The 23,656-nt window shown below is 52.6% G+C and overlaps 7 protein-coding genes across 7 annotated transcripts; 5 read left to right on the top strand and 2 right to left on the bottom strand.

Annotated features, from left to right (window-relative positions):
- Positions 1 to 876: 876 nt before the first annotated feature.
- HD553DRAFT_321858 (uncharacterized protein) lies at positions 877 to 1,415 on the top strand (the record flags this gene model as incomplete). Its single annotated transcript, XM_046181250.1, has 2 exons — positions 877 to 1,182; positions 1,275 to 1,415. 2 exons carry the CDS (start codon positions 877 to 879, stop codon positions 1,413 to 1,415), a joined length of 447 nt encoding a protein of 148 aa, XP_046039852.1.
- Positions 1,416 to 2,468: 1,053 nt separating this feature from the next.
- HD553DRAFT_103979 (fungal-specific transcription factor domain-containing protein) lies at positions 2,469 to 5,688 on the bottom strand. Its single transcript, XM_046176392.1, has 5 exons — positions 5,095 to 5,688; positions 4,611 to 5,032; positions 4,082 to 4,543; positions 3,648 to 4,022; positions 2,469 to 3,588 (listed from the first exon to the last, which is right to left on the bottom strand). Exons 1-5 carry the CDS (start codon positions 5,594 to 5,596, stop codon positions 2,596 to 2,598), a joined length of 2,754 nt encoding a protein of 917 aa, XP_046039851.1. The 5' UTR covers positions 5,597 to 5,688; the 3' UTR covers positions 2,469 to 2,595.
- Positions 5,689 to 6,286: 598 nt separating this feature from the next.
- On the bottom strand, positions 6,287 to 10,350 carry HD553DRAFT_304839 (L-aminoadipate-semialdehyde dehydrogenase). The gene is made up of 12 exons (XM_046179073.1): positions 9,977 to 10,350; positions 9,609 to 9,907; positions 9,142 to 9,536; positions 8,458 to 9,073; positions 8,234 to 8,397; positions 8,061 to 8,171; positions 7,833 to 7,995; positions 7,537 to 7,757; positions 7,282 to 7,473; positions 6,941 to 7,214; positions 6,617 to 6,874; positions 6,287 to 6,545 (listed from the first exon to the last, which is right to left on the bottom strand). Exons 1-12 carry the CDS (start codon positions 10,266 to 10,268, stop codon positions 6,396 to 6,398), a joined length of 3,135 nt encoding a protein of 1,044 aa, XP_046039850.1. The 5' UTR covers positions 10,269 to 10,350; the 3' UTR covers positions 6,287 to 6,395.
- Positions 10,351 to 10,615: 265 nt separating this feature from the next.
- HD553DRAFT_304838 (putative glycerol dehydrogenase) lies at positions 10,616 to 12,335 on the top strand. Its single transcript, XM_046179072.1, has 9 exons — positions 10,616 to 10,740; positions 10,806 to 10,895; positions 10,973 to 10,983; positions 11,058 to 11,125; positions 11,195 to 11,293; positions 11,360 to 11,481; positions 11,549 to 11,869; positions 11,941 to 12,059; positions 12,138 to 12,335. The coding sequence occupies exons 1-9, from the start codon at positions 10,680 to 10,682 to the stop codon at positions 12,207 to 12,209; spliced, it is 963 nt and encodes a 320-aa protein (XP_046039849.1). The 5' UTR covers positions 10,616 to 10,679; the 3' UTR covers positions 12,210 to 12,335.
- Positions 12,336 to 12,884: 549 nt separating this feature from the next.
- HD553DRAFT_347775 (major facilitator superfamily domain-containing protein) lies at positions 12,885 to 15,256 on the top strand (the record flags this gene model as incomplete). Its single annotated transcript, XM_046183322.1, has 12 exons — positions 12,885 to 13,100; positions 13,162 to 13,256; positions 13,321 to 13,507; positions 13,571 to 13,630; positions 13,703 to 13,725; positions 13,789 to 14,092; positions 14,163 to 14,222; positions 14,287 to 14,542; positions 14,607 to 14,625; positions 14,706 to 14,786; positions 14,865 to 14,876; positions 14,938 to 15,256. 12 exons carry the CDS (start codon positions 12,885 to 12,887, stop codon positions 15,146 to 15,148), a joined length of 1,524 nt encoding a protein of 507 aa, XP_046039848.1. The 3' UTR covers positions 15,149 to 15,256.
- Positions 15,257 to 18,718: 3,462 nt separating this feature from the next.
- HD553DRAFT_347774 (uncharacterized protein) lies at positions 18,719 to 19,806 on the top strand. Its single transcript, XM_046183321.1, has 3 exons — positions 18,719 to 18,944; positions 19,007 to 19,541; positions 19,597 to 19,806. Exons 1-3 carry the CDS (start codon positions 18,788 to 18,790, stop codon positions 19,709 to 19,711), a joined length of 807 nt encoding a protein of 268 aa, XP_046039847.1. The 5' UTR covers positions 18,719 to 18,787; the 3' UTR covers positions 19,712 to 19,806.
- Positions 19,807 to 21,102: 1,296 nt separating this feature from the next.
- On the top strand, positions 21,103 to 21,812 carry HD553DRAFT_267249 (putative elongation factor 1-beta (ef-1-beta); the record flags this gene model as incomplete). Its single annotated transcript, XM_046177515.1, has 2 exons — positions 21,103 to 21,646; positions 21,712 to 21,812. Coding segments are annotated over 2 exons (645 nt in total), but the record flags the coding sequence as incomplete, so codon positions are not given.
- Positions 21,813 to 23,656: the final 1,844 nt, after the last annotated feature.

Raw genomic sequence — 23,656 nt, 5'->3', positions numbered from 1 at the left:
GGTCTTCGAAGTGGACGAGCTGGCCGAAGGTTGTATACTACTTCCCCGGTCGAGTTGAGGTGCTTTGAGCGGCTGGAACGACCGAGAAGATCCGCTTTCTTGAGATCCGCTTGAACGATTGGGATGGGGATCGAAAGCAGAAACAAACTGGCATACCATACGTAAAGATAACAATCAGTACGCCATACTTCACTAGAATCGTCCTGAAACTCGTATCGTATCCTTCCATGTACATACCCCGCCAAAACCGGTCGCAGAACCGCTAGTGCTCTTGCGCGTTATCGCTGGCCTCTTCGATTCTGGCTTCTTGACCGTCTTTCTCGAGCTCTTTCCAGAGACGAGCTTGTCGATCATTCCGTCGTTGTCGTCATCCGAGCTGATCTCTATCGTCACAGCCTTCCTCTTGCCCGTAGGATTGACATAGTTGGTAGTCGTGCTCGGCCGAGGCATGTTTGTAAAGCGCGCACAGATGTGGTCGTGATTCCGATGTTCCGATTTGTCTATCACAGCAGTTTTCGTCTTGAGACCATGGTCATACGGACTATGGGACTGGCGTTGACTGGGTGATTGGTTCCATTATGAGAGGGCAGTCGGTATAGTAGATGCTGAAATGTGTGACCGTTGACTGGACACCCTCGACCGAGAGGGAGGTGGAGGTCGATCGCGCGGGAGTACCCTAGGCTCGGTCGTCGATCCCAAAGTTTCGATTCAGTCCAAGTTGTATCATGATTGCACACTCAACTGCCTGCCTCTTGCCTCTTGCGACCTTTAACCTCGTATCCATACTACCAACACCATTTACTCATAGCCAGCTACATTGACAAGCTCATCTCCTACTCCTCGAATCAGCACCCGCATCAGACCCACACACACGTCATGCCTCAATTCCCCTCCATCTCCGTACCTCAACTCTATTCTTCCCTCCTCACCGCCGCCCGATCGATACCTCGAGATCCTCTCCGTCCATCACTACAACTCCCCGAAACCCTCGAGACGTTGGTACAGAGGGCTTTCAAGCGACCTATCCCCACTGTCGGAGCTTCGAACGCCGAGTCGAGCGCGATCAAGGAGTTGTCTCAGGAGGAAGTGACCAAGCTCGGGTTCGGGATCGGGGATCTCACCCGGCTGGATCGATCGCTCAAGGCGATGCAGGAGATCAACCAGGATACGGCTTTCCGAAAGGTGAGCCCCGGGAAGAAAACAGCTGTTACTTGGGTCTATCAAATCCTCACTGACTCTTTGGGTTTCTCAACTCATTTTTGCCTCTGCTATAGTACCCCCTATCAGCCCGAACCCTCAGCCCACCTACGGACCCACTCTACTACACCCGACTAGTCCAGGGTGTCGAGCGTGCAGGACAAGGAAAGGCGAGGAACTGGTGGAAGGTCTTCTTTCAGAGCAAGGGACAGGCTTAAAGCGGGGGCTGCTGAAGGGGAGAGGAGGGAGAAACCGTGGACGTCCAGGTGGATTCATGGTGGCGGAGCGGATCTGTGGGCGTCATTTTCGAACTATGGATCGCCTTCCCACAGGAAGAGTCATCTTGCCGATGTTCACCTGATGTCGCAACAATCTGTGGGGGACGGATGGTCTGGAACAAACGGCCTGTAATCAACATCATGTATATGCGTCTCGCCGTGGCAATAAGGGACATCATGTACACCAAGAACAATTGAAATCTGGCTTCAAGTACCGCCGGCCTTGATCATTCGATTGTGAGATAGTTCATGTCTATCAAAATATCATTAAGCGGCTTTGACAGATTCGCCCTGTCAATACCCCTGCTGTGAGCGCCATGGAGAAATCACTCGAGGGAGGCAATGAGCGAGATATAATCTACAAGAAGTATATTGTCGGTACATTGGCATATCCAACAGGAAAGCAACATGTTGGCGTTGTTGCCTGTACCCTTGATGTCCCCACCCAGTCTCTACAACCTTGATGTCACCCTCCACTAATTTATGGATGTCCCTGGCGAACGCGGATGCGACGGAAGCGGCGTGATAGAGACCTGGAGGCCAGTCTCCGAGGGCCTTGATGCGATCATCCGTTACCCAAAGAGAGGTAAAACCCTATGGGCTGAAGTAAGGACGGATGATATCGGTAATGGACGACATGTCTGCGTGAGGATGGCATCAGTGAAAGGCCGTCAGAAGCAAGACCTTCATGCGGCAGCTAGCAAACTCGTCTTCAGTTGCTGGTTACATCGTCTCGCTCCCAATGACGGAATGGGTAATCAAAAGTTCAGACTCTATACTGTTGATCTTGAAGATGCATACCAGCAAAGCCAGAAGGATATACAGTCTCACAGTCAAAGCTTGTCATGCCGGAGTAGGGGATGTTGAAATTCCTTTTCGTCCTTGACGCGGCGGGAAGATGGTTCTCGTTCGGCTGGCCCATCTGCATGTACTGTAGACCATGGATCGAGGAGCCCGCTGGCCTTGAACATATTCGCTGTTTCAGCCTGCAGCAGGTGAGGGCATGTAGAATCTATATCATGCGAGACTAGCCAACTGGCTTGCTGTCCGGCCGCATGCTGTTCGCCCAAGCATGATCTGGAATAAAGCGAAAGCGGCACAGCTCTGTCCACATCCTGGCTCACGGATCTACAGCCGCCCCAGACTGCGACTCTCGTAGCAGACGGGCTACCACGGGTTTGTACAACATGCCCAGTCCCCAGGGAGACGCCTCGAGCCTGCCGATAAAGTCCGTGAGGATGTTCTCCGAGTTGAGCACATATCCGATGCCTTGAAATCGGATCGGACCTCCTTCTTTGATCCAGCGGTCAGGCGAATCGTCCCATTTGATGATATTTCTCGAAAGCCTCTCTGGTCCCGCTTGAGGTACCGCCTCGGGAAGGAACTGTAAAATAGCCCACATCGCGAGAGCGCAATCCAAAAGCCAGATTGGTTCCCACGGCGCATCGAATGTCCACTTGCCGAGCAAGGTAGACAGCTGAGCGGCATGCGCGAAGATCCTTCTCGCAAGGGACTCCGAAGCTGCCAGCCAATGCTTCAGCCACATTCGAGACTCTCGGCGGCTCGATTCGGTCTGGTGTTTTCCTGCTGCAAGCCGGACCATGTCCAAAAAGTCGGGGTGAATGAATCGCAAATGCGCGTGGTGGTGCAGCGCGATGTTGTAGACCAGGAACGAGGAACGTGCTACACCCCTCGCTTGAGAGGATTCAGCCAGAGCTTCCAAGACCCCGAAGGGCTTATTGATGTGTCGGGCCGACATCGAACCGTCGAGTTCAGGCGACGTAGCTTCCTCTAGCCCGAACAAGCGGTCGATCTTGTTCGAATCGTCACTTAAGCGATACAGGGAGTATGCAATAACGTTGCTGCCAAAGTCAGACAGACGGCTTCGAAGATCTCTCGATTTTAAGAGAGCTGCGAGTATGCCTGAAAAGCCGCTCGCTGCTGAGGTAGCCGCTGACGTCGGAGACCTTGTTTGGGTAGTGTTAAGCGTTGCCCAGCTCGACGCAGTGGTGGCTTCCCATATCTCTTCGTCGCTCGGAAGTCTTTTGACGATTTCTGACGTCGCTATCTGGCAAGGTATACCTAGCAGACAGCCCAGCTGCGCGTCGAAGAGCTATGGGCGTAATATTCAGTATCACAAGAAACCCGTTGATTGCTTTCGATCGAGCTCACGTAGATTCCCCAGCCCAACCTGCAACGCTCCTCCTCCTCTAGCCATCTTTTCCATTGCTTTTCCTGATCTCTCCGGAGGCTCTCGGCCAAGGCTTCATTATTGCTCGCAAGGATAGACGAACGGGACACCTGTTCACCGGCTGTCATATCTGCTCGACTGGGTGCCGTGCTTGCTTCGGGGGCATTGAACCGGATTGGTCTTCCCTGAGTTTGCCGTAAAAGGTGTAATCGCCGGGCCGCTGTAACAAGCAGACCACGCGAGATTTCCGCCTCCAGATAGAGTTCCCTCGATCCGTTGGCATAGCCCGCCAAGGCTTGAAGCAAGCGGGACTGAATGTATGGAATAGAAAACATGGATCGAGGATCGCTGTCAAGCTGACGAACAGAAGGTGAGCTCTACGTCAAAAATCTATTCCACGCACGTGCCCACTTACAAGATACTTTCCAACTCGCCTGCCTAACTCGTGTAGATAAGAAGCCAACGGTTTCCAGTCCTCGGATCCGTAGGTGGCACCGATAGCCGACATCGTCAGGATGAGAAGAGCGTGTTGGGGTTCATCTTGCGGTCGTCTCCCTATGCGCTCTTTTGTTCCGCTCCAGGCCGCCTTGACAAATGCATCTTGTCTGAGGATCGGCATGACGGGATGGAAATGGCGAAAGTATAGCGTAATACAGGTGGATAAGACTGAAGCATCTGGAAAGTTGTTGACGTCGATTCCACTGCCGTAGGGAGTCTCATGGGCAACATGAGCTAGTCGTACGAGAGTCCCTACCTTTTCAGGATCGATGAAAGGGTGATCATCCTGTCCGAAGAGCCCTGTTTGAGGGGCAGAGACTGGTTGGCTGAGGGCGAGTCGCCGTAGCTGAGCGCTGTTTGTGGGTTTGAAGACATGAGGCTAGCGAAAGGAAGCGGATATCAAACGACCTGATATCCCAAAAAGCCCTGGTGAAGGGTTCACTCACCCACGCCGTCTCGTCTTCTTGCCTTACCGGTCCAGGCGGACTATTCCCGTTCCCGTGCGATGTAGAGCCGCCTGTATAGGCATTAGGTCCGTGCAAGGATCCTCCCATGCGCTGGTCCGCCCAAGACACCTGCGGTACACCGAGCCGCTCCATTCCCGTAGTCGACCCTTCTCCAATACCTTCCATCGAGCCATTCCGACCCATGCCCAGTGCGAAGTTCATTTCCAAATTTCCGAAGTCGAGCATATCGTACATGAGCGGGTTCTGACTCTGCCAGTCTTCCGCTCCGACCCCCCAACCAAAGACATCGTGCAGCATTTCTTCTGTCAGTAAGCCGTCCAGGGGCGATTCGAGGTTGAATTGGAAGCCGCTTGGCGAGGGTTGTCCGCCGACGACACCGGGTGCAGCAATATTACCTGAAACTGAAGGGTCTCAGGAATCAGCCATGTGTTCTGGTGAAGTTCTGGAATTGAACTTTTCTCACCACCGCTGCCGGGATCCGTGAGTCGCTCGCTTGCCGCTTGTAAGATTAGGTCGACATTATTGAACATGCCACCATCGTCAATAGGTAATGAGATTCCCGATGGCACGTGATGTGTCTGTTGATTGAACGACTGTTGTTGCTGAACGGTTTGTCGATAGTCCGCGTGCGGTACGCTAGACGTTGATGGAGGTCCCGGCTGGCCGTAGGCAAGGGCGTTCATGGGCATCTGCTCGGGTATCCTGTTGTACAGTTGCTGCTGTGCGTGCAAGAACCGAATGGGAGCAACAGGGTCCTCGAGGTCTTCTCGCATCGTTTGTCCGTACTCCTGCGTCCTGTCAGAAGTCGGTCTCTCCAACCATGCCGAGTGATCCCTTCCGCCGTGCTGAATTTCGGTCCCGCTCGTTCTGCCAGCACCATCGGCCTGTATCGACATGTCCCTGACGGTAGCCTCACGCTCTTCTTCCATTCCTGTGTTGAGATCTCGTGAAGGCGATTCTGACATGCGGTTTTCAGACAATGCCGAACTAGGTTCTTGCGAAGCGTCGGTGTACTGTCGGCCTGGTGCGTTGTGACTCCCTTCAGCAGAAGGCCTGCGAAGACGATTGAACAGCCAATTCAGTAACAGAACGTGAGGAATAGCTGGAACAATTAAACTTGCTCTTTGGTACTGGAATCTCCTGCAGCCTTGCTAGACGCTGATTCGGCTGGATGGCTCAGAATCTCATGACGGTTGCGTACATCGCTGCGGGCAAACTTTTTCGCACAGAATCGACATTTGTGGGGAGTGCTGCCGGTATCTGTTCTTGATTGATTCAGAATCTCAGAGACATGTTAGCATCTACGCTTCTACGGCAACGCAGTGACTTTCGACGTACGGGTACGCATGTGACGTCTCTTGTGGGACGCTGTTGCAAACGTCTTAATACAGCCGGGGTCCTCGCATGGGTACCCCTTGACAGCGAGGCGAGTCTTGGACCCGTTCCCGGGAGACTCTGACATGAGGCAATGACTGCAAGCCCAGGTTTTCAGCCCGAGCAGCCAGTAGTCAAACGAAATGAAGCGTCATATCATTTCACGATTCTGAACGAGATCTTTGCATCAACAAATGCATCGGCACTATTTGTCTGGACCCACATGCTCAGTCACGTCCGCCGCGTCAAGGCCAGCGACCAACGGCGCTGCGCTTCTACCATTCAAACTCCGTAAATCCATCTATCATCGAAGCTCGTGTTCAGAGCAGATCAGGGTATACAATATCCGAGTTACACTGTTCTGTCCGATCACATTCGCTATCGTCCTCTCTACTGCAAAAATCCCGTCGTCTTCCATGCCGAAATGAACTTCCCTACGATCGCCTCGTCCACGTAGGGCATGCCGGCGATGGTTGGAGACGCTCGAGAGGTCTCCTCGATGCTATATCCTGCTCTCTTCGTTACGACCTCCGAGTCGTACTATGAATCGCAAGAATGATTAGGTCAATCTACTTTTTATTCTTAGGCGCATTCTTCCTCCTATCGCTTACCTTGGCGCCAAAGAAGTCTACCAGCTTGTAAGTGGGGTTGGCTTGAAGGTCTGACGACGAATTTCGTAGCTCCTGCATCCATTCTCGTGGGGGCACGACCTTGAAATCGATCCCAGCTTCTCGAAGTGCTTTATGTACTGTCGGCCAAGTTGTTTGCTTGCTGCCATTAAGGACATGCCATAAAGGACGTCTCTGTTCTCCGATGATGATCTCTACCATAGACTTGGCTGCGAGGTCAACCGGGAGCCAGGAAAGTGACTGTCATGCCGATGGAAGATCAGATGAGTATCGTTTCCATAAAGGAAGTCTCGCAGCCCCACTGACCTCGGAAAGCTCCGGCATGGCTCCTACCGACTGAGCAGACTTGATCTGCAAGGGGATCGCTTCTGTCTCGTTCCAAACTCCATGCACCGTATCTCCAACCATCTGACCGATTCTGAACGTCTCGGCCCGAATCTTCCTCGTCGAAGCAGCGATAGCAACCAAGTTCTCGGTAACCCATTTGGATCGGGCGTATCCCATGCCTTGGGCGTCGGCAGGATTTACGGAGACGACTTCGGCGTTGATAGCTCCAGCGTGAGCTGCTACAGCCGAGACGCTACATGTCGAAACGGGTTTGGTATCAGATCAGATTCGCTCTTGACTCGATGCAGTTCGTGACTTACGAAGAGGAGAAGAAGAAATCGGCTGGTCGCCCGCATCTCGACGTGATGGCCAGGTTCAACAAGTTGTAAGCCGCTCGAATGTTGCCTTTCTCGAACGACTCGACATTGAGCGTAAAGTTGACACTCCAGGCGTTGGCGATGACTGTGGTTACGCTTTCCTGAATCTTGGTCAGAACATCTGAGGGCAAACCACTATTGGAAGACAAGCAGGTAAGCCTATCATTCCAGTATGTCTAGCATTTGGCCGTGGCTTACAAGTCTGGGAGACTCAAGTCCGCCGGGTATGCCTCGACCTTGCCATGGCCGCGTTCTCTTAGACCCGCCAGCCGTCTCTGTGCCAGAGAGTCGTCGACTCGCTGCAAAGCCTCTTTCTCAGACGCCGCTCGGACCAAGCAGAAGACCTTTGCCACCAAACCAAGCGTCAAAAGCTGGTCGAGAAGGTGCGCGCCTAGACTACCGGTAGCTCCGGTCAGTACCTGACAAACAAAGTTTCCGGGGTAAGGCTGGTCAGCATCGAGCGAGACTGGCTCATTGTCGCTCTCAATACCTACCACTGTCAGCTTTTCGGGAGCCTTCTTCTCTATTGAGGTCACCTCCGCGAAGTGCGAATACTTCTCGACTAGGGTCTGCATCGCCTTCATCTGGTCCGCATCCAGAGTCTCGCGCAAAGCGTTGCTCTGGCCTGTAGCTACCGCTTCGAGGTAACCCGAGAGTCTGAAGAGCAGACAAATGTCGTCAGAATCGAGAGTGATATCGGGCTTTGACGAGTAAAGACTCACAGCTTGACGCTGGGGTTCTCAAAGACCACGTTACCCGGGAGGATCGTGCGATTCAGCTCGAGCTCCCTCTGCAGAGTGGTTCGAATCCTTGCAGCCTGAAGAGAGTTCAATCTGTTTGGTCTCGGTTAACATCGATGCTCCCGTCAAGATATCGTTCGCAAACACCAACTCACCCATAATCGAAGAGATCGTCTTCAAGCCCTAGATCGCCCGTCGATCCGGCTACCTCCTGGATCAAACCAGATACATAGCGCTCCAGCTCTTCTCCTGTCAACCGACGCCTGTTGATCTCCTCGCCTGGCAGAGCTGCTTCTCCACGCTCGTACTTTTCGTATTTCTGCTCGATATGCAGTATGTCAGCTTTGCCTTGGTGGGTACACGATGACGTTACACTCACCTCCTCGATCAGGTCCTCGAACATTTTGTACACCTTGGGCCTGATGATGGATGCCTTGTCCGCTCGAGGGATAGTAGTGCCAGCCGGGATAAAGATCAACATCTCCGGCATCAACTGCGAATGCGTCGGCGCTTCGGCATTAGCGCTGTCGATCACCGGGGCGATCTTGGCATAGAGTTCCCGGTGGTGCAGATCAGCTCCGAGCTCTGTCGGCAAGATGAGCGCCCCGATATGACTCTTGCCAGCTCCAAATACAATAGCCTCGGCGATATAAGGAGAACCTCCTTTGAGCGTGAGCTCGATAGGGACCGGGTTGGTCTTTTCCCCGCTGACCATGACCAGCGTGTCGTCCAGCCTGCCGACGAATTTGTAGGCTCCCTCGATAGTAGGATGTGCTACCAACAGGTCGCTGGTCGCGTACGATCCGTCGTCGGTGTTGGACCTGACTTTTCCCTTCCAACCGTCCGTCACGACGACCTCGAACGACCCGCCATCGCTTTGAGGGATGAACTTGAGGTAGTCGGCGACGCCGGACTTGACCTGAGGACCACTGAATCGGATGTAGTTCCAGTCTTTGTCGTTCTCGAAGTCTCGGTACGATGTTCCAAGTTGGCCTCTATGGTGAACACAATTCATGAACCATCAGCCGAAATTTCGAACCGATCTGATCGCCCTTGCGCTCACACTTCGGTCAGACCATAATGCTCCACCAACTTGACCCCGTTCTCCTTGACGAGTCGGTCTCCAAGCTCATCGGGACAAGCGGCACCTCCATAAGTGACCAAATCGAACCCCTTCAGAAGCTCTATCCCGGCCGGAGATTCCGCTAACAACTTCAACACGTAGGGTACTACATAGAACCCCTTGACCCCTCTGGCATTCTCGATGGCGGCGATGATATTGTTGGTAGTAAGCGGAATCTCCGTTGGAAAGAGGGAGAGCTTCTTCCCTGAATGAATGGCTCGGTAGAAGCAGGCGTGGCCGTGGTTGTGGAAGAGAGGGAGGGTGGTCATGGCTTCCAGGCCGAAACCGGTTCCGGCTACGTTGAACGCTGATGCTCGGTGGGAGAGGACGATAGGCTGAGAGGACCACAATCTGCCAAGTCAGCAGCCTGAACTGGAGGAGATGGAGTATGTAGACCCAGAGCTTACCTTGGGGAAACCGGTAGAACCACTCGAATGCACGATGAAGACAGGCAGAGGGGCCTCTTGCTCCGGTGTCAAAGCTCTCGGGAACGGCTCGACAGCTTCGTCCGATCGCCATACCTGGCGTTGAGCCTGTGCTACTATCCTCGGTGGTTTCCCTCCTTCGGATGTGATCTGCTGTACGGCCTCTTCTGCGTTGGATAGGTAGTTGGGGTGTACGACCATGTACAAGGCGGTCGTTGCCTTGAGCAGGTGGGCGATTGCTGCTACCGAGTTGTTGACCGAGCAGAAGAGCAAGGTGTGGCCTGTGACAAGCCAGAAGAGATGTCAGCTAATTTTCTCAACTCGGGGTGAGAAGAGGGACCTCGACGAACCCATCTTGGCGAATGCCAGCTCATGAATAGCATAGTCGATAGCACTTGGCGCTATGATCGTCGTGTTGAGCCTCGTATCTACATCGCCGACGTTCCTGACTTTGAGCCCTTCTTGGTCGTGGTAATAGTGGGCTAGTCGATCGGCACCCTCATTGATATCCTTGTAAGTATAGCTGGTAAACTTGAACTGCTTGTCGGGTACGCTGACGATCTCCTTGTCCGGTGTCTCTTTCGCCCTGACCTCGACCATCTCGGTCATGGACTGAAAGTGAAACTGCTGTGGTTGATGCATCGCGATCGTCGTTCCTCTGATCGTCTGTCAACTACGTAAGCGAGGCGGGCACAGAGTCTGTAGGAGAAGGAGATATGTCGGGGATCGGAAACCAAGATACGAAACTAAAGAGAGGACCCTTTTCAAACGTCGGATATGACTGGATTATAACTTGTTGCTGGGAGATGGGAGACCGGTAGCCCATTGAACCCACATAGCGCACCCACACACAACACGTGGGAGAGGAACGCCGGAACATCGGTCCGAGCCGAAGCGGGGGCAAGCTCAAGCTGGTGCGCGAGGTAGTATATAGAGCGTCGAACGGATTCCGGGCGATTCGTGTCTTTTCCCCCACAACCTCTCATTGATTTCTGCATTTGAACCCCTCCTGGCCTCCTACACTCTCTTCTCAATCTCCAAAACATAGCAAACATGTCCGCTCCTACCGAATTCAAGCTCAACACTGGCACCGTCATCCCCTCCGTCGGTCTCGGTGAGTGACCCCTATCTATCTATTTTCCTGCCGCAGCCTTAACTCAAGCACCGTGCACACTGTAGGAACGTGGCAAGCTCCCCCCGGTCACGTCAAGGAGGCCGTCAAGCACGCCTTGAAGTCTGGTTATCGACACATCGATTGCGCATTGATCTGTAAGTCAGGGTGGAGTGATCCCCGCGTTCAACGGAGCAGTTTCTGATTCCGGATTGTCCCCGCTTCCTCCATGTAGACCAAAACGAGGTGAGAAACGGTGTGAACACTATCAGACGGAGCGACCGCTAACGCCTTGATCTGCTACCCGTCCACCTTACCAGGACGAAGTCGGCCAAGGTATCAAAGAGTCCGGTATCCCTCGATCTGAGCTTTTCATCACTAGCAAGCTGTAAGCATCATCCCTCCCGCGCGCGATCGGTATCGCAACGCCCAGCTCATTCGCTCGCTCCCGACACAGATGGAACACCTACCACGACCGAGCCTCCGAGTCGCTCGAACAATCGCTCAAGTCCCTCGGCACGGATTACCTCGATTTGTACTTGATTCACTGGCCAGTGTAAGTTTCCACAGCACACATAGGCGAACGGTGGAGCCAGATATTGATCAACCCGTTCTATGATAGACGACTTGTCCCTAACGAGACCTCCAACTTGTTGCCTACCAACCCGGATGGGAGCCGATCGGTCGACCGAGAGTGGAACCAGCAAGAGACCTGGAAGCAGATGGAGGCCTTGCACGCATCAGGTAAGTTATCTAAATACCTCTTCAAGCTACATCCAGATAGCTGACCCCTATCTCCTCGCGCCCACAGGCAAAGTCAAGGCGATCGGTGTATCAAACTGGTCCATCCCCTACCTCGAAGACCTTTCCAAGACCTGGAAAGTCGTCCCCGCCATCAACCAGGTCGAGCTCCACCCTTACAACCCTCAACACGACCTGAAGAAGTACTGCGACGACAAGGGTATCCTCCTAGAGGCCTACTGCCCCTTGGGTTCGACCGGTGCTCCTCTGCTCAAGGACGAGCAGCTCATCAAGATCGCCGAGAAGAACAAGGTCAGCGTGGCTACCATCTGTATCAGCTACCAGGTCAACCGAGGCGTCGTCGTCCTTCCTAAATCGGTCACCCCTGAGCGTGAGTTTCTTAGGGACATGTTTGATTGGGTTCTGGGATTTGAGCTGATTCGACATCCCGACATCCCGTAGGTATTGCCGACAACCTCAAGGTGATCAAGCTCGACGACGAGGACATGAAGACCTTGGACGGCATGGCCGCTTCCGGCAAGCAACAGCGAGTCAACACGCCCCTGTTCGGATGGGACTTGGTGAGTCAAGGCGTTGTATTCTGCATCTTCGAGATCTTCCGAGTGATTTGACTGACGCGATCCTCATTCGTTTCGTAGGGCTTCCACGACTGGTACGGAGTTGGCAACAAGAACGCTCCCAGTGCTGATGCTGTTACCGTCAAGGCATAGGCTATGTGTTTTCCTTCGTAATTGTACATAGATCATGATCATGAATGACAAACGTGACGATATCCCAAAATGAGGCTGCAGATGTGGGCGACCACCTTCGTGGATTCTTGGCCGTGTTCTATTGAGATGGGCAGCCGAGACATCCGTCGATCAACAGATGATCAAATGATGGAGTGATGGAGGTGATGGGCGGTTGGCAGTTGGCAATCATCGATGAACAGGCACCATCACGCGCTAGGGCGACGCGTATCTAGCATCCCAACTTTCTTGAGGTGGTATCGATTAGGTTGCTGCGGCTCCACTGCACATTGCGTTAACGTATTGCTTCGTTGAACCCACTAGGTGATTTCACATTAACACAGTCACCAAACCACAACACAACCAGGTGGTACACGAGGGTGAACCGATTTCAGTTGCCGACGTAGCTTTCGGCTCAATCGTTGTGAACGTCCGTCTTGCCCCGCGGAGTCTTCTCATCCTTCAAGCTGCATCCGCCATGTGGATCGCCCACACCAGCCACATTCAGCAGCGCTAACACCCCGCTCGACCCCCCCGTGGCGACCCAAAGAGAATCATATAAGCCGTCTCGTCCGGTCTCGCAGTGACTGAACAACGGAGATAATGGAGATGAAACGGATACCATAGCCAAGTTTCCGAGAGACAAGGCCTGCCAAGATGAGCGCCCCGACCCATGAGCTTACCCGGGAATTTTCGACCGACAAGAAGCACGATGTCGAGTATCTCGAAGAGGCGGCGGCCGACGCGAACCCGATCCGCACGGTCGAAACTAAGTTTGAAGGGTACACCGAGGCCGAGACGGCTCAGATGTCGAAGAAGTTGGTGCGACTGATCGACTGGAGGATCCTTCCGGTGTTGGTCCTCCTCTTCTTGGTAAGCACGTTCGGCGTCATAGCTCGGCGCGCGTGACTCTAACCTTAACCCTGTTTTCCAGCTCAATATCCTCGATCGGTCCAACATTGCCTCCGCCAAGGTCTCTGGAATGCCCAAGGATCTCGGCTTCGGACCTGTGACGTACAACAATGCCGTGTAAGTAACGTAACCAGATTCTCAGCAGGTTTGCGCCACAGCTGATCTTTCGGCGCGCATTCAGCTTGGTCCTGTTCATCGGTTACGTGGCCATGCAAATTCCCGCCGGTTTCATTCTCGCCAAGATTCCCCCTGTCCTGTTTTTGACGGGCGCGGTAACCACGTGGGGAGTAGTCTCCATGTGCTGTGGATTCGTCAAGACTGCGCCTCAATTGCTGGCATTGCGCTTCCTTGTCGGGGTTGCAGAAGCTGTAAGATATCTACAGAATCCGAGCGAACGTTAAGCCATTGACTGATATGATCGCGATCAACAGCCCTTCTTCCCTGGCGCTCTGCTTATTCTTTCCAGTTTCTACACCCGAAAGGAGCTGGCAGTTAGTAGATATGTCCAATAAGACGAAGTCAACGAGCTGACCAAGTCGCTGCTTCCTCTGTGCTTCATTCAGGTTCGAATCGCTATCATGTACTCGTGAGTGGCGCAAGCATCGCTGAGGAACAAGTGAGACTTGAGCTGAAGTTGGATCTTTCGCAGAGGGAATTCCTTGTCGAACAGTTTCGGTGGCCTCATCGCGGCTGGTCTGGTCTCTGGACTCGAAGGCAAAGGAGGGCTCGAAGGTTGGAGGTGGCTCTTTATCGTCGAGGGCGCCATTACCGTCTTCGTCGGGATCGCCGTCTACTTCATCCTGCCCTCGTACCCTAGCAAGACCAAGTTCTTCTCCGAAGAGCAGCGTCGTCTCGCCGTTTGGAGGACTACTCAGGACGCCAATGGAGAGCCCGACGAGGGCGGAGAGACCTCGCTCGTCAAGGGGGCCAAATTGGTTATCAAGGACTGGAAGGTAAGTTGAAATCGTCGAAGAAGATATCCTACGACAGTAATTGACCATTCATGTCTTCGCTTTCGAACAGATCCTGATGCTGATCTTCCAACAAATGTTCATTTCGTGCAGTCAATCGTTCTCGTACTTCGTAAGCCGCATGGCTGCGCGCGAAGCTTTCGAATTCGCCAGCTAACATTCGCCATCGCGTTCAGTTCCCTTCAATCGTCAAGTCTCTTGGGTACGACCGCAACAAGACGTTGCTTCTGACGGCCCCGCCTTATCTCTTCGCGTTCTTCGCATCTTTGGGAGTCGCGGTTTCGTCCTCCAAGCTCGAGGAGCGCGGATTGCATATCGCTATTCCTATGCTCATCTCGACTCTGGGTAACATCTTGGTTATCGCCCTGCCTGATACGAATATCGCTGGACGCTACACGGCCATGTTCATGTTGACCATGGGTAGCTACTGTGGTACGTCAAAAGACATGGCGACTCGATAGTTCCAATCCTCTAACCTTTTCTGTCATAACGATAGCTTTCAACCTTAGCTTCAGGTAGGTCCTCGCCGAACCGGAACGCACATCTTCCGGATCGCTGACCCAGCTGGGCCTCGCATTCCTGATTGTCTTCACAGTTGGCTTACCGCAACCATTCCGCGGCCCAGAATCAAACGAGCTGCTGCGTTATCGCTGGTCAACGGTCTGGCAAACGCGAGGTGAGTCGAAACATCGACGATGTGGGTATTTGCCTCAAACTAGCGCGCTGACTCGCCTTCATCATTCGCCATTTCCAGTCATTTCTTTAGGTCGGTCTTCAGAATTGGTAGCATCGTTGACGCAAGCGCTGACATGTATGATGCCTCTCAGTCCCTATTTCTTCTTGGACTCAGACGCTCCCAAGTACATCAACGGAGGCTCGACCATCGCCGCCTTCTCTTTCGCCGTCGCTGCGGGCGCGATCTCGATCAAGTTTGTGCTCAAATGGCAGAACCGTGTTCTTGATCGCCTCGACGAGGAGGACAAGCCGTACGAGGGGTCCCTCGAAGGTATCCCCAAGGGCTACAGGTTTATCACGTGAGCAATCACGGTGCGAACAACTCGAATTGTACCTAAAGAGAGGAAATGTGGATTCGGACTGATGTACCTAAAGAGAGAAGTATAAATTCTGGAGGATGATCGAATATATGAACACAGAGATATTTTCAAGATCGAACGACCTAGGATAGCTTCTGCTGCTTTGCTGTCGGATCGTCTCCGCATGCGTCGCCACACATAGCCGAAGTTCCTTTCTGACACCAGGCTCTTGGCAGGAAGATTCGGTACTCACAGCAGCACAATCGCGTTGCCTACATAGCGTCTGGATGAGCTGGAAGTGTAGCCGTACATCAAGTCGTATCCTCCGTTCACTACGAACAAGCGATCTGCCGAAACGTATCTGCATCTTGCTAGGCTGGCTGTCTGGTATCGTTTGACATCATCGACCTCCTTTCATAGTGGCTCAAGGCAAGCAGGGCCGGTCTTTGCAGGCTCGTGGATACCGCCTCGACCGTTACCATACAGTACCTACTGTCGAGTCTTCAAAGGCACATTTGCACCGTACCCCGGTCCTTGAAAGGACGAAAATGTTTTGGCGTGATCGATATTTCCAACTTGGGATCGAAGTCAGCTCCGGGTGGGCCGCTGTTGATGATGTCCTTTGTCTCTCCCTGCAGCCGAAACGTGATCGCAAAAAAACACCGCCCGCGATTGGAGAGAGAATAAATACACGAGCTCCAAGCAGGGTTTATTATCCGGTACGTGGCCCGTTGAACTCTAACTTGGGTATCAATAATACTCATCTTTCCTTTTCAGCTACCCGTCACATGAAGTCGTTGAAGATCAATCCTGGTGAGCCTTACATCGTGAATATCAATCGAGAACGAAAAGCTCAATGGGAAACCCTTATGGTGGTCAGCCTCGTGGGGGAATGAAGAATTGTGGCGTAAGTAGCGCGGACTGAGGAAGCCTGATAGTCAGTCGACCTTACTCGGCCGGATACCGCATAGCGAGAACCTACTTGGATCTTGGAGGTTGCCGGAACAAGGACTGTGTGATTCTGGCCTCTCTGGAACGGTCAGTAGCGGCGAGTTTGGAAAAGGCTCGACGGTCAGGGGTAGACGCCGACCAAGGCGAACTCGAGGCATTGACGAAGAGCTTGCCAAACGATTTGATTGAACTTCACGAAAAATGTCATCAAGCTGTACCACTAGTGATGACCATTTGCGCTGGAAAGGCACTAGAGATCAAGCGCAAGTTCAACGTGAAATCGCTCTCGACGATAGCTAATCACACAATGCTGCTTCTGATAGGGGATGACAAAGTCGTGCGGAGCCATCTCCACGAGCTGGAGACAAGGCACAAAAAACAGCGTCACGATCTTCTCTGGGGTGCTGCACCAAGTTCGGGTGAGCACACACGCCAGATGATATGAAAGGGCTTGACATCATCAGACTCCTTCATGTAGGTATCATTCACGAGGAGAGAGGATTGGATTGCTTGTTTTGCTGCGGGTCTCTCTTGCAAGAGCTATTCGATTGTGGTCAACTCCAGCGGGGCGCTCCCAACGAAGCATGGAAACATGTGCCCGTTACACTGACAGACCAACCTGCACGGGATGATGCAATCGAAAGCACTGAGACACTCACAAATCAAGCTTCATCGTTATCATCTAAGGCCGCACAAAGAAGGAAGAAGAAGAAGCGGAGCGGGATAGCTGCGGGTGATGTTACGACGATGGAACAGAGCACAGGCTACTCCGAAAGAGCAACCCAAACGAATCTAGTTTCACCCTCCTTGCCTCCAATACAATGGTCCAGCAGTTCGATCATGAGTCCCGCGACAGTGTTCAGCATTAGGCCGACCTCGGTACCTGAAGGCATCAACGCCTCCACCCAAACCGAGATCCCGCCATCTGAATCTCTCCAAGCATTGACAGAGAAGTACATAAGATACAATGATGAGATCGTAAAAAATGCCACGGACATAGCTGAGAGGTATCGCGATCTGTTTGCTTCAAACCAAGACGACCAAAGGACCATATCCTCTTTGCAAATGAAAAATCGCGAGCTCTTTGAACATAAGGGGGTTTCAATATCGCGAAATCATCTTCCATCTGATCTTTCCGAAAATACCAGATTCGGTAATTTCGGAGGCATTGCATCCGCATTTGGTTCCGATTTGCTTCCGCCGCGCGCGCGCGTTGAGATGATTAGTTGAGTTGAAAGTTGATTTGCTAGATGAATGGCCCTCCGACCCCCTTCATCTAGCACATCAACTTTCAACTCATCTAACGCGTTTTCGCTATTTCTCACGCGTTCGACGCGTCGCGCGCGTATTTCCGAAAGTAGCAATTTTGCTAAAAAAAGATGAGGTGGAAGATGATTTCGCGATCATGAAACCCCCTATAACGTCAACATATTCGCATCTCATGAGGCTCTGCTCGTTTCGCATCACCGTGATTCCTTAGAAATCGCAAGGTCAGCTGATGATGATGATGATCTTATGCCGCCCAGACTCACTGACACCTCGTGGTTACGTTCAGATTACAAGACAAGATTAGTGAACTCTCGCACGGTCAAACGGAATCTTCATTCGGAAGTCGAGGTACCGATCGGTAGTCGTGCTCTGCGACTGAGCGTGCCTGCATTGCGATAGGATATGGCTGGCGGGAACAAAGCATGGACAAGCGGTCATAGGTCAAGCTTCGATTGTGCGCGAGGGTCGTATGTATAGATGACAGGACGTTACCGAAATCTTCGAAGGGGTGTATGTAAAGAGAAAGGATGTGAATTTGATGTATCGGGGATATCATCCAGTGCCGGTACAGCAAATAACGCTACTCGAGCGCTCGTACTCGCGGAATAAGGTGTGCTAACCAAAGGATGACCTTTGTTCCGTGCTTGACTCTGCATGCAAAAATCCACACGGAAGTTCCCTCCTCGTCGCCAGATAATTGAAGATAACGACAAAATCCTTGTCGTCGGTGTCTGTTGTTCAAGGCGAAGGTTTGTCATTTGAAAAGCTTGGCGACAGGCCGTATCGTAGTGACAAACCGTTTGTCGAAAGGAGAGGAAAATAGTCCCTTACCAAGCGGCCGAATGACCGTACAGCATTGTTGAAGACTCTCTATTGACGAGTACTCGTAGATGCCTTCCTTTAATAGTTTCAGCCAGTCACGAGCGCGTGGATACATCACGCGCCCGGATGCCACATTCGCGAAATCTTGCCTGACGCAAATTCATAATTTGGTTCAGGCCGGTCTGTTCCAACTGGCGCTATGTGCACTCTGCTTCGAATCTGCAAGAAATCGGTGACGTCAGAAGCCTGTCATAGCTAGCGACATCGTCGGCAACAACGACTGATTGATGTAGAATAACGAGACTCGCGGTCGCAATAACAGGCTCTGACTAGGTTTCTACGCGATGTGGCTATGCAGCCTTTGAAGATACATTTCGCTGATGTCACATGATGCCATCGCGCTCCATTGACCTCCTTTGTCAGTTTTCTTGCGCCATCCACGATCCCCAATACATATATACGCGATCTCTGCGACCCCGGTGAAATTGGGTAACCTTATAAGTACCTCTTGATTGGTCTGCTCAGTCTGAACCTCAGGATTGTACAAGTACTATCGCCTGTTCTATCCGACGTCCATCGGCTAACAGTGAACAGCTCGAAGATGAATGAAGACCTCGGATCCCTCAACTTCAGCGAGATCGTGAGCGTCGATATTCAGCCTATAGACAAGCACCATAACGAGGAGGACAAGGATTCTTCTAGAGAGCAAGGAGAATCTGGAACAGCGACCGAAGGTACACCAAGTTCCGAATACAAAGGTAAGAAGAATCGCGCGTCTCATTATGTTCGGGCTGACATTGACGCTGTCCCTCGACCGTAGCTACGAAACACGGTTTCAAGAGATTTGCCGTTAAGGATCACGCTATTCAAACAGAGGGGCCTGATTCAGCGGAGTACAACTCTGCTCCTACGATCTCTTCGTTAGAGCCTGATCGGCGAGACGGAATGCAGACAGCATCCAATCCGGGCTTGAAGGCTCACACCTCGGAACCTGAGAACTCGATTCGAGCGGAGTCATCCCCATCTTCCGATGTCGATTTGCTATCACATATCAAGAGCTTGGAAGCCGAGTTGAGGACAGCTCAGATTGTGAATGCCAAGCTCAACGCAGATGGAAGAGGACACGCAAAGCATATACGGGACATGGAAAGGGCCGTATACGGGACTCAGGAATTGGCTAGAACCTTGAGCATAGCGGACCAAGCCAACATATATCTGCTTGGACGTTATCACGCAGTCCTCCAGGAGAACGACTTCCTCAGGTCCGAAATCGCTAGCTTCGATTGCCAGAATAAGGATTTGTGGGATGTAGCTTTCGGAGGTACTAGCCAGTCGATTCTTCCAACCAACTTTGAGTGGGTCAGCGCATGAACATATTGCATGAACTTCAGCTAATGGATTACTTTTCAGCCGGAGTTTAGGCGACCACAATTCAGAACAAACGTCCCCTCCATGCTCAGTTGCGACTGTAGACCACGGCTGTGAGCGTTCGGAAGATCGCTTGATGAATCGCGTCACGTGGTAGATCCCAACAACGAGACATCGAGATTTGAGATGGATTGTTTCATGAGATGTATTATTGTATAAAGATTCCAGTAGATGCCTGAATCTGGGCCAGACTGAGCCAGCCAAGCTGCGATCGAGTTTCTCTTGGATGACCTAGATGGCGCAGCGAAGTCGCTTGCTTCGCACGGCCCTACCGCACTCGAAGCGATGTACCGGAGATACCTTCGAGGACTCGTAAAAGTCGAGGAGTGCGAATCATTTATTGACTGAATCGGTTCTCGGAACGTTCTCAATCAGATCTTGCGATAGTTCACAGACATTCCACTCTGCAGGTGATGGCGTCCTGGGCGACGCGCTTGTGGACGAATGCGCTTTTTTCATGTGACCACGACCCCCCCTGTACCTCCACGCGTTTACGCGATTCCTCTCAAACTTTTCCCATGCCACGGCACGAACCTACTCTCCTAGCTCCTCGCCCTTCGCACGTTCAAAAGGCATCATCAACATCGACCTCATATCACCTCCTGCATCTCCCGTACCCGATCTCCTCTCTCTCTTCATCGTCTTCAGATTATATGTGAGTACGCCGGATCATTTCGTTTGTCACTCCCTGCGACGCTGGATCCGCACATACCCCTCTCCTTTCCTCTTTTTGATGCTCAACTAGTAATTTGCGATTGAGGGTCTCGTGGTTCCCTCCTTCCCCTTTACTGAGGGTCGGAAGGACCTGCGAGATCCGTGAAACCAAACACTATCGCCTAATATATAACGTCTGAATCCATACACCTCGACAACATATCTTGTTCGGCAGTGCCTCGACTCGAAGCGAAAACGGAAGAACCGCAAGCTGACTCTGGGTCTCGCTTTCTCGTCCGTTCCTTGCCAACTTTAGATCTTTTAACGAACCCCCAAAACAAAATGTCTTTCACCTCCCTCAAGCAGCTCGACGAGCACCTCTCGGTCCGATCCTACATCGACGGGTGAGCATCTTTTTCCGGCTCCCGAATCTACGCAACCCCCCCTCGTCTACCCACATTTCCAGCTCCTACTGCCACTGCTCGGACCCCCATCTGCGATCTCCATTCCACCCTCCTATTTATGATGAATAGCTGTTTTGGTCCGTGTTTCCGACACACCGAGAAAGGGGACGGCTTAAGACCCCGCGCCCATACTTTCTCACTCGTATTGACGACAAAAACCCTCCAAACCCTCTGACCTTCGACGTCCCTCTCTTTGTTCTGTTTTTGCCGCATGACATGTTATCGAAGACAAGTGCTGATTGATGTTATTGCCATTCTTGGTCTAAAAAAGATTCGAGCCTTCGCAGGCTGATGTTGGTGTCTTCACCGTCGTCAAGTGTGAGTCTAGCCTATTCTTCTATCAAGAACGCACTTGAACTGACTGTTCCATTTCGCCGCCATTGCAGCCGCCCCCGACTCGAAGACCTACCCCCACGTCGCCCGATGGTACAAGCACATTGCCACCTGGGAGGCCGACCACGCCAACCTCAAGGGTGACGCCTCCAAGGCCCCCATGTTGACCCTGCCCGCTGGTGAGGAGCCCGCTGCCGCCAAGGCCGCCGCTGCTGGTGCCGAGGAGGAGGACGACGATGTCGACCTCTTCGGTTCCGACGACGAGGCTGACGATGCCGAGGCCGAGCGAGTCAAGGCTGAGCGAGTCGCCGCCTACAAGGCCAAGAAGGACGAGAAGGCCGCTGCCAACGCCGCCGCCGGAAAGGACGCCCCCGTCGCCAAGTCGGTCGTCACCATGCAGGTCAAGCCTTGGGACGACGAGACCGACATGGCGGCCCTCGAGGCCGGCGTCAGGTCGATCGAGAAGGACGGACTCGTTTGGGGTCTTTCCAAGTTGGTCCCCATCGGTTACGGTATCAAGATGCTCCAGATCAACTTGGTCATCGAGGACGAGAAGATCTCGCTCGACGAGCTGCAAGAGCGTGAGTCGGGTGCTTTCACAACACACAGCAGGTGAATAAGCAGCTCATGTGATATGTGTCTATAGAGATCGCCGAGGACCACGAGGAGTACGTTCAGTCTTCCGACATTGCTGCCATGCAGAGTAAGTACTCGTCTTGCAGCAGGTACAGACAGGACAGCCGCTGACTATACACACTGCCCTCTTTCACCTGCAGAGTTGTAAACTACGCGCTACGCGTCCTTTTTGCCCCCTCCCCAACCTTTACTGTCGAGGGTAGATTTTGCCAGCAATGCCCTTCCTCAGCCTCTCTTTTTGCCGTCCATACCAAATCCCCTCCTTCCCTCCTATCACTCTCTTCTGATAATGATGACGACCTGTGGAATGTCGTCCTTGCCCGTGACATCCATAGAACGAAAAGACACAAAAATGATGAAAACACATGATAAACAGCAGCAATCATCGGCCCGAGCCAGGTTGAAAAGTTTTCGACTTTGCCCTTGTTTTGTGCACCGCGGATGTAAGACCTTCTCACGCGCGGATTTTGATTGGATCGTCTGCTTCGCGTTTCAGCTTCGTTGCGGTGCCACGGCCCGACGGCCGGCTGTAAGCGATCAGACAAACAGCCCTGTTGTTCGCAATTGCCGGTGTCTCATCGCAATTATCCCAATGTCACCCGAGTGATCGAGTGAGTTTCGTGTTATCGCCAGCTTCGCTTGCAAACCTTCATGGGGCAACGAGAAGCAGCGGTCTCGAGAGAAGGACGGCCCGGTGAGCCGAAACAACCGGGAAGGCTAGAAGGTCTCAAACTAGAGCGATTGGAGTTCGTGAGACAGAATGCAACACCGTCAAGGAGGCAGAGACCATCAGAATAGGCTAGCAGCTGAACGATAGAAGGGTCCTTTGGCCTTTGGATTGATATAGCGTGATAAGAAGGTTCTGACTCGGCGAGGCGTCGTGGTTGCTGGTCGTTTTCGGCGTCATGGTGGATCGGTGGATCGGCGGGTCTGTGCGCGTTGGCGGTCGGTCGTACGCCTGTACGGTCGCGTGTTGATCGCGTTTCGGGTTGATCACATCTTTCTGTGTATCACGAGATCATTTTCTTTGTTTCGGATCAAAGAATCAAGGGATTCAAGGGAGACGGTGTGAGATCTGTGACGTGTGACGAAGACATGGGGCATGGGGGACGGTTCGACATTGACATGAAGGAGTTTGATCAAACCACAACAAACTCGACTTATACTTTCGAACACGTCGTCGTCGAGCAGGAACGACTGAAAAGAGTTGCAACGCTCTCGTCAACGAAAGTTTATAAAGCTACAAAGACGGATACGGCTTCGTAAAGTGAAAACCGAATGTCAATCCAGGACCGTGGGGATCGTCTGCCAGCATTTCCACCCCCGTCCACACCTTCGTCTAGATCGCAGATCAGATCAGCTACAAAGTAAGTGCAATTGCGTTCGCTGTCTGAACTATCCATCTGACGCAGCTGCCAATGTACAGTTGTAGGCTCGACTCGGAATCTGAGCGAGAAGGCATCTCCCGCTGGTCATCCGAGACTGCCACTCCCGTCCGTCATCGACCCCATCAGACGACCTTCAATACCAGCCTCTTGGGTACTGGCATACAGGCGCTGCATTTACCCAGGAAGATCTCGTTCAGGCGATCCAGCATTGGGTCTACCGAAAAGTCTCCTGCTTCAGAGTGTGCGCAGGGCCATTCGCAGAACCATCTCACCAGGTCGACCACGAAAACAACAGTCGTCGACGACAAATCCAACTCGGTAGGCAAGAAGACGAAAGGAGACCACAAGAAACGAGGAACAATCATCTCCCAGCCAATCTTGCTATCTACACCTGAACAAAAAAAGCTAGCCGACCAGAAAGGATACGAAACCATGTCGCTCGTCAGCGGGAGGTTGCAACAGGAATTAGAAAAGGGATTTGGAGACGCTGTGAATAGAGGAAGAAGTGGGACAGGAAAGACCGCTAGTTCCAACTCAGCAGGGCAGAGGAAGAACGGGGCGGGAAGT

Source organism: Filobasidium floriforme (genome assembly GCF_021052385.1).
Source record: "Filobasidium floriforme strain CBS 6241 chromosome Unknown HD553scaffold_2, whole genome shotgun sequence".
Lineage (NCBI taxonomy): Eukaryota > Fungi > Basidiomycota > Tremellomycetes > Filobasidiales > Filobasidiaceae > Filobasidium > Filobasidium floriforme.
This window is presented reverse-complemented; position numbering and strand designations above follow the sequence as displayed.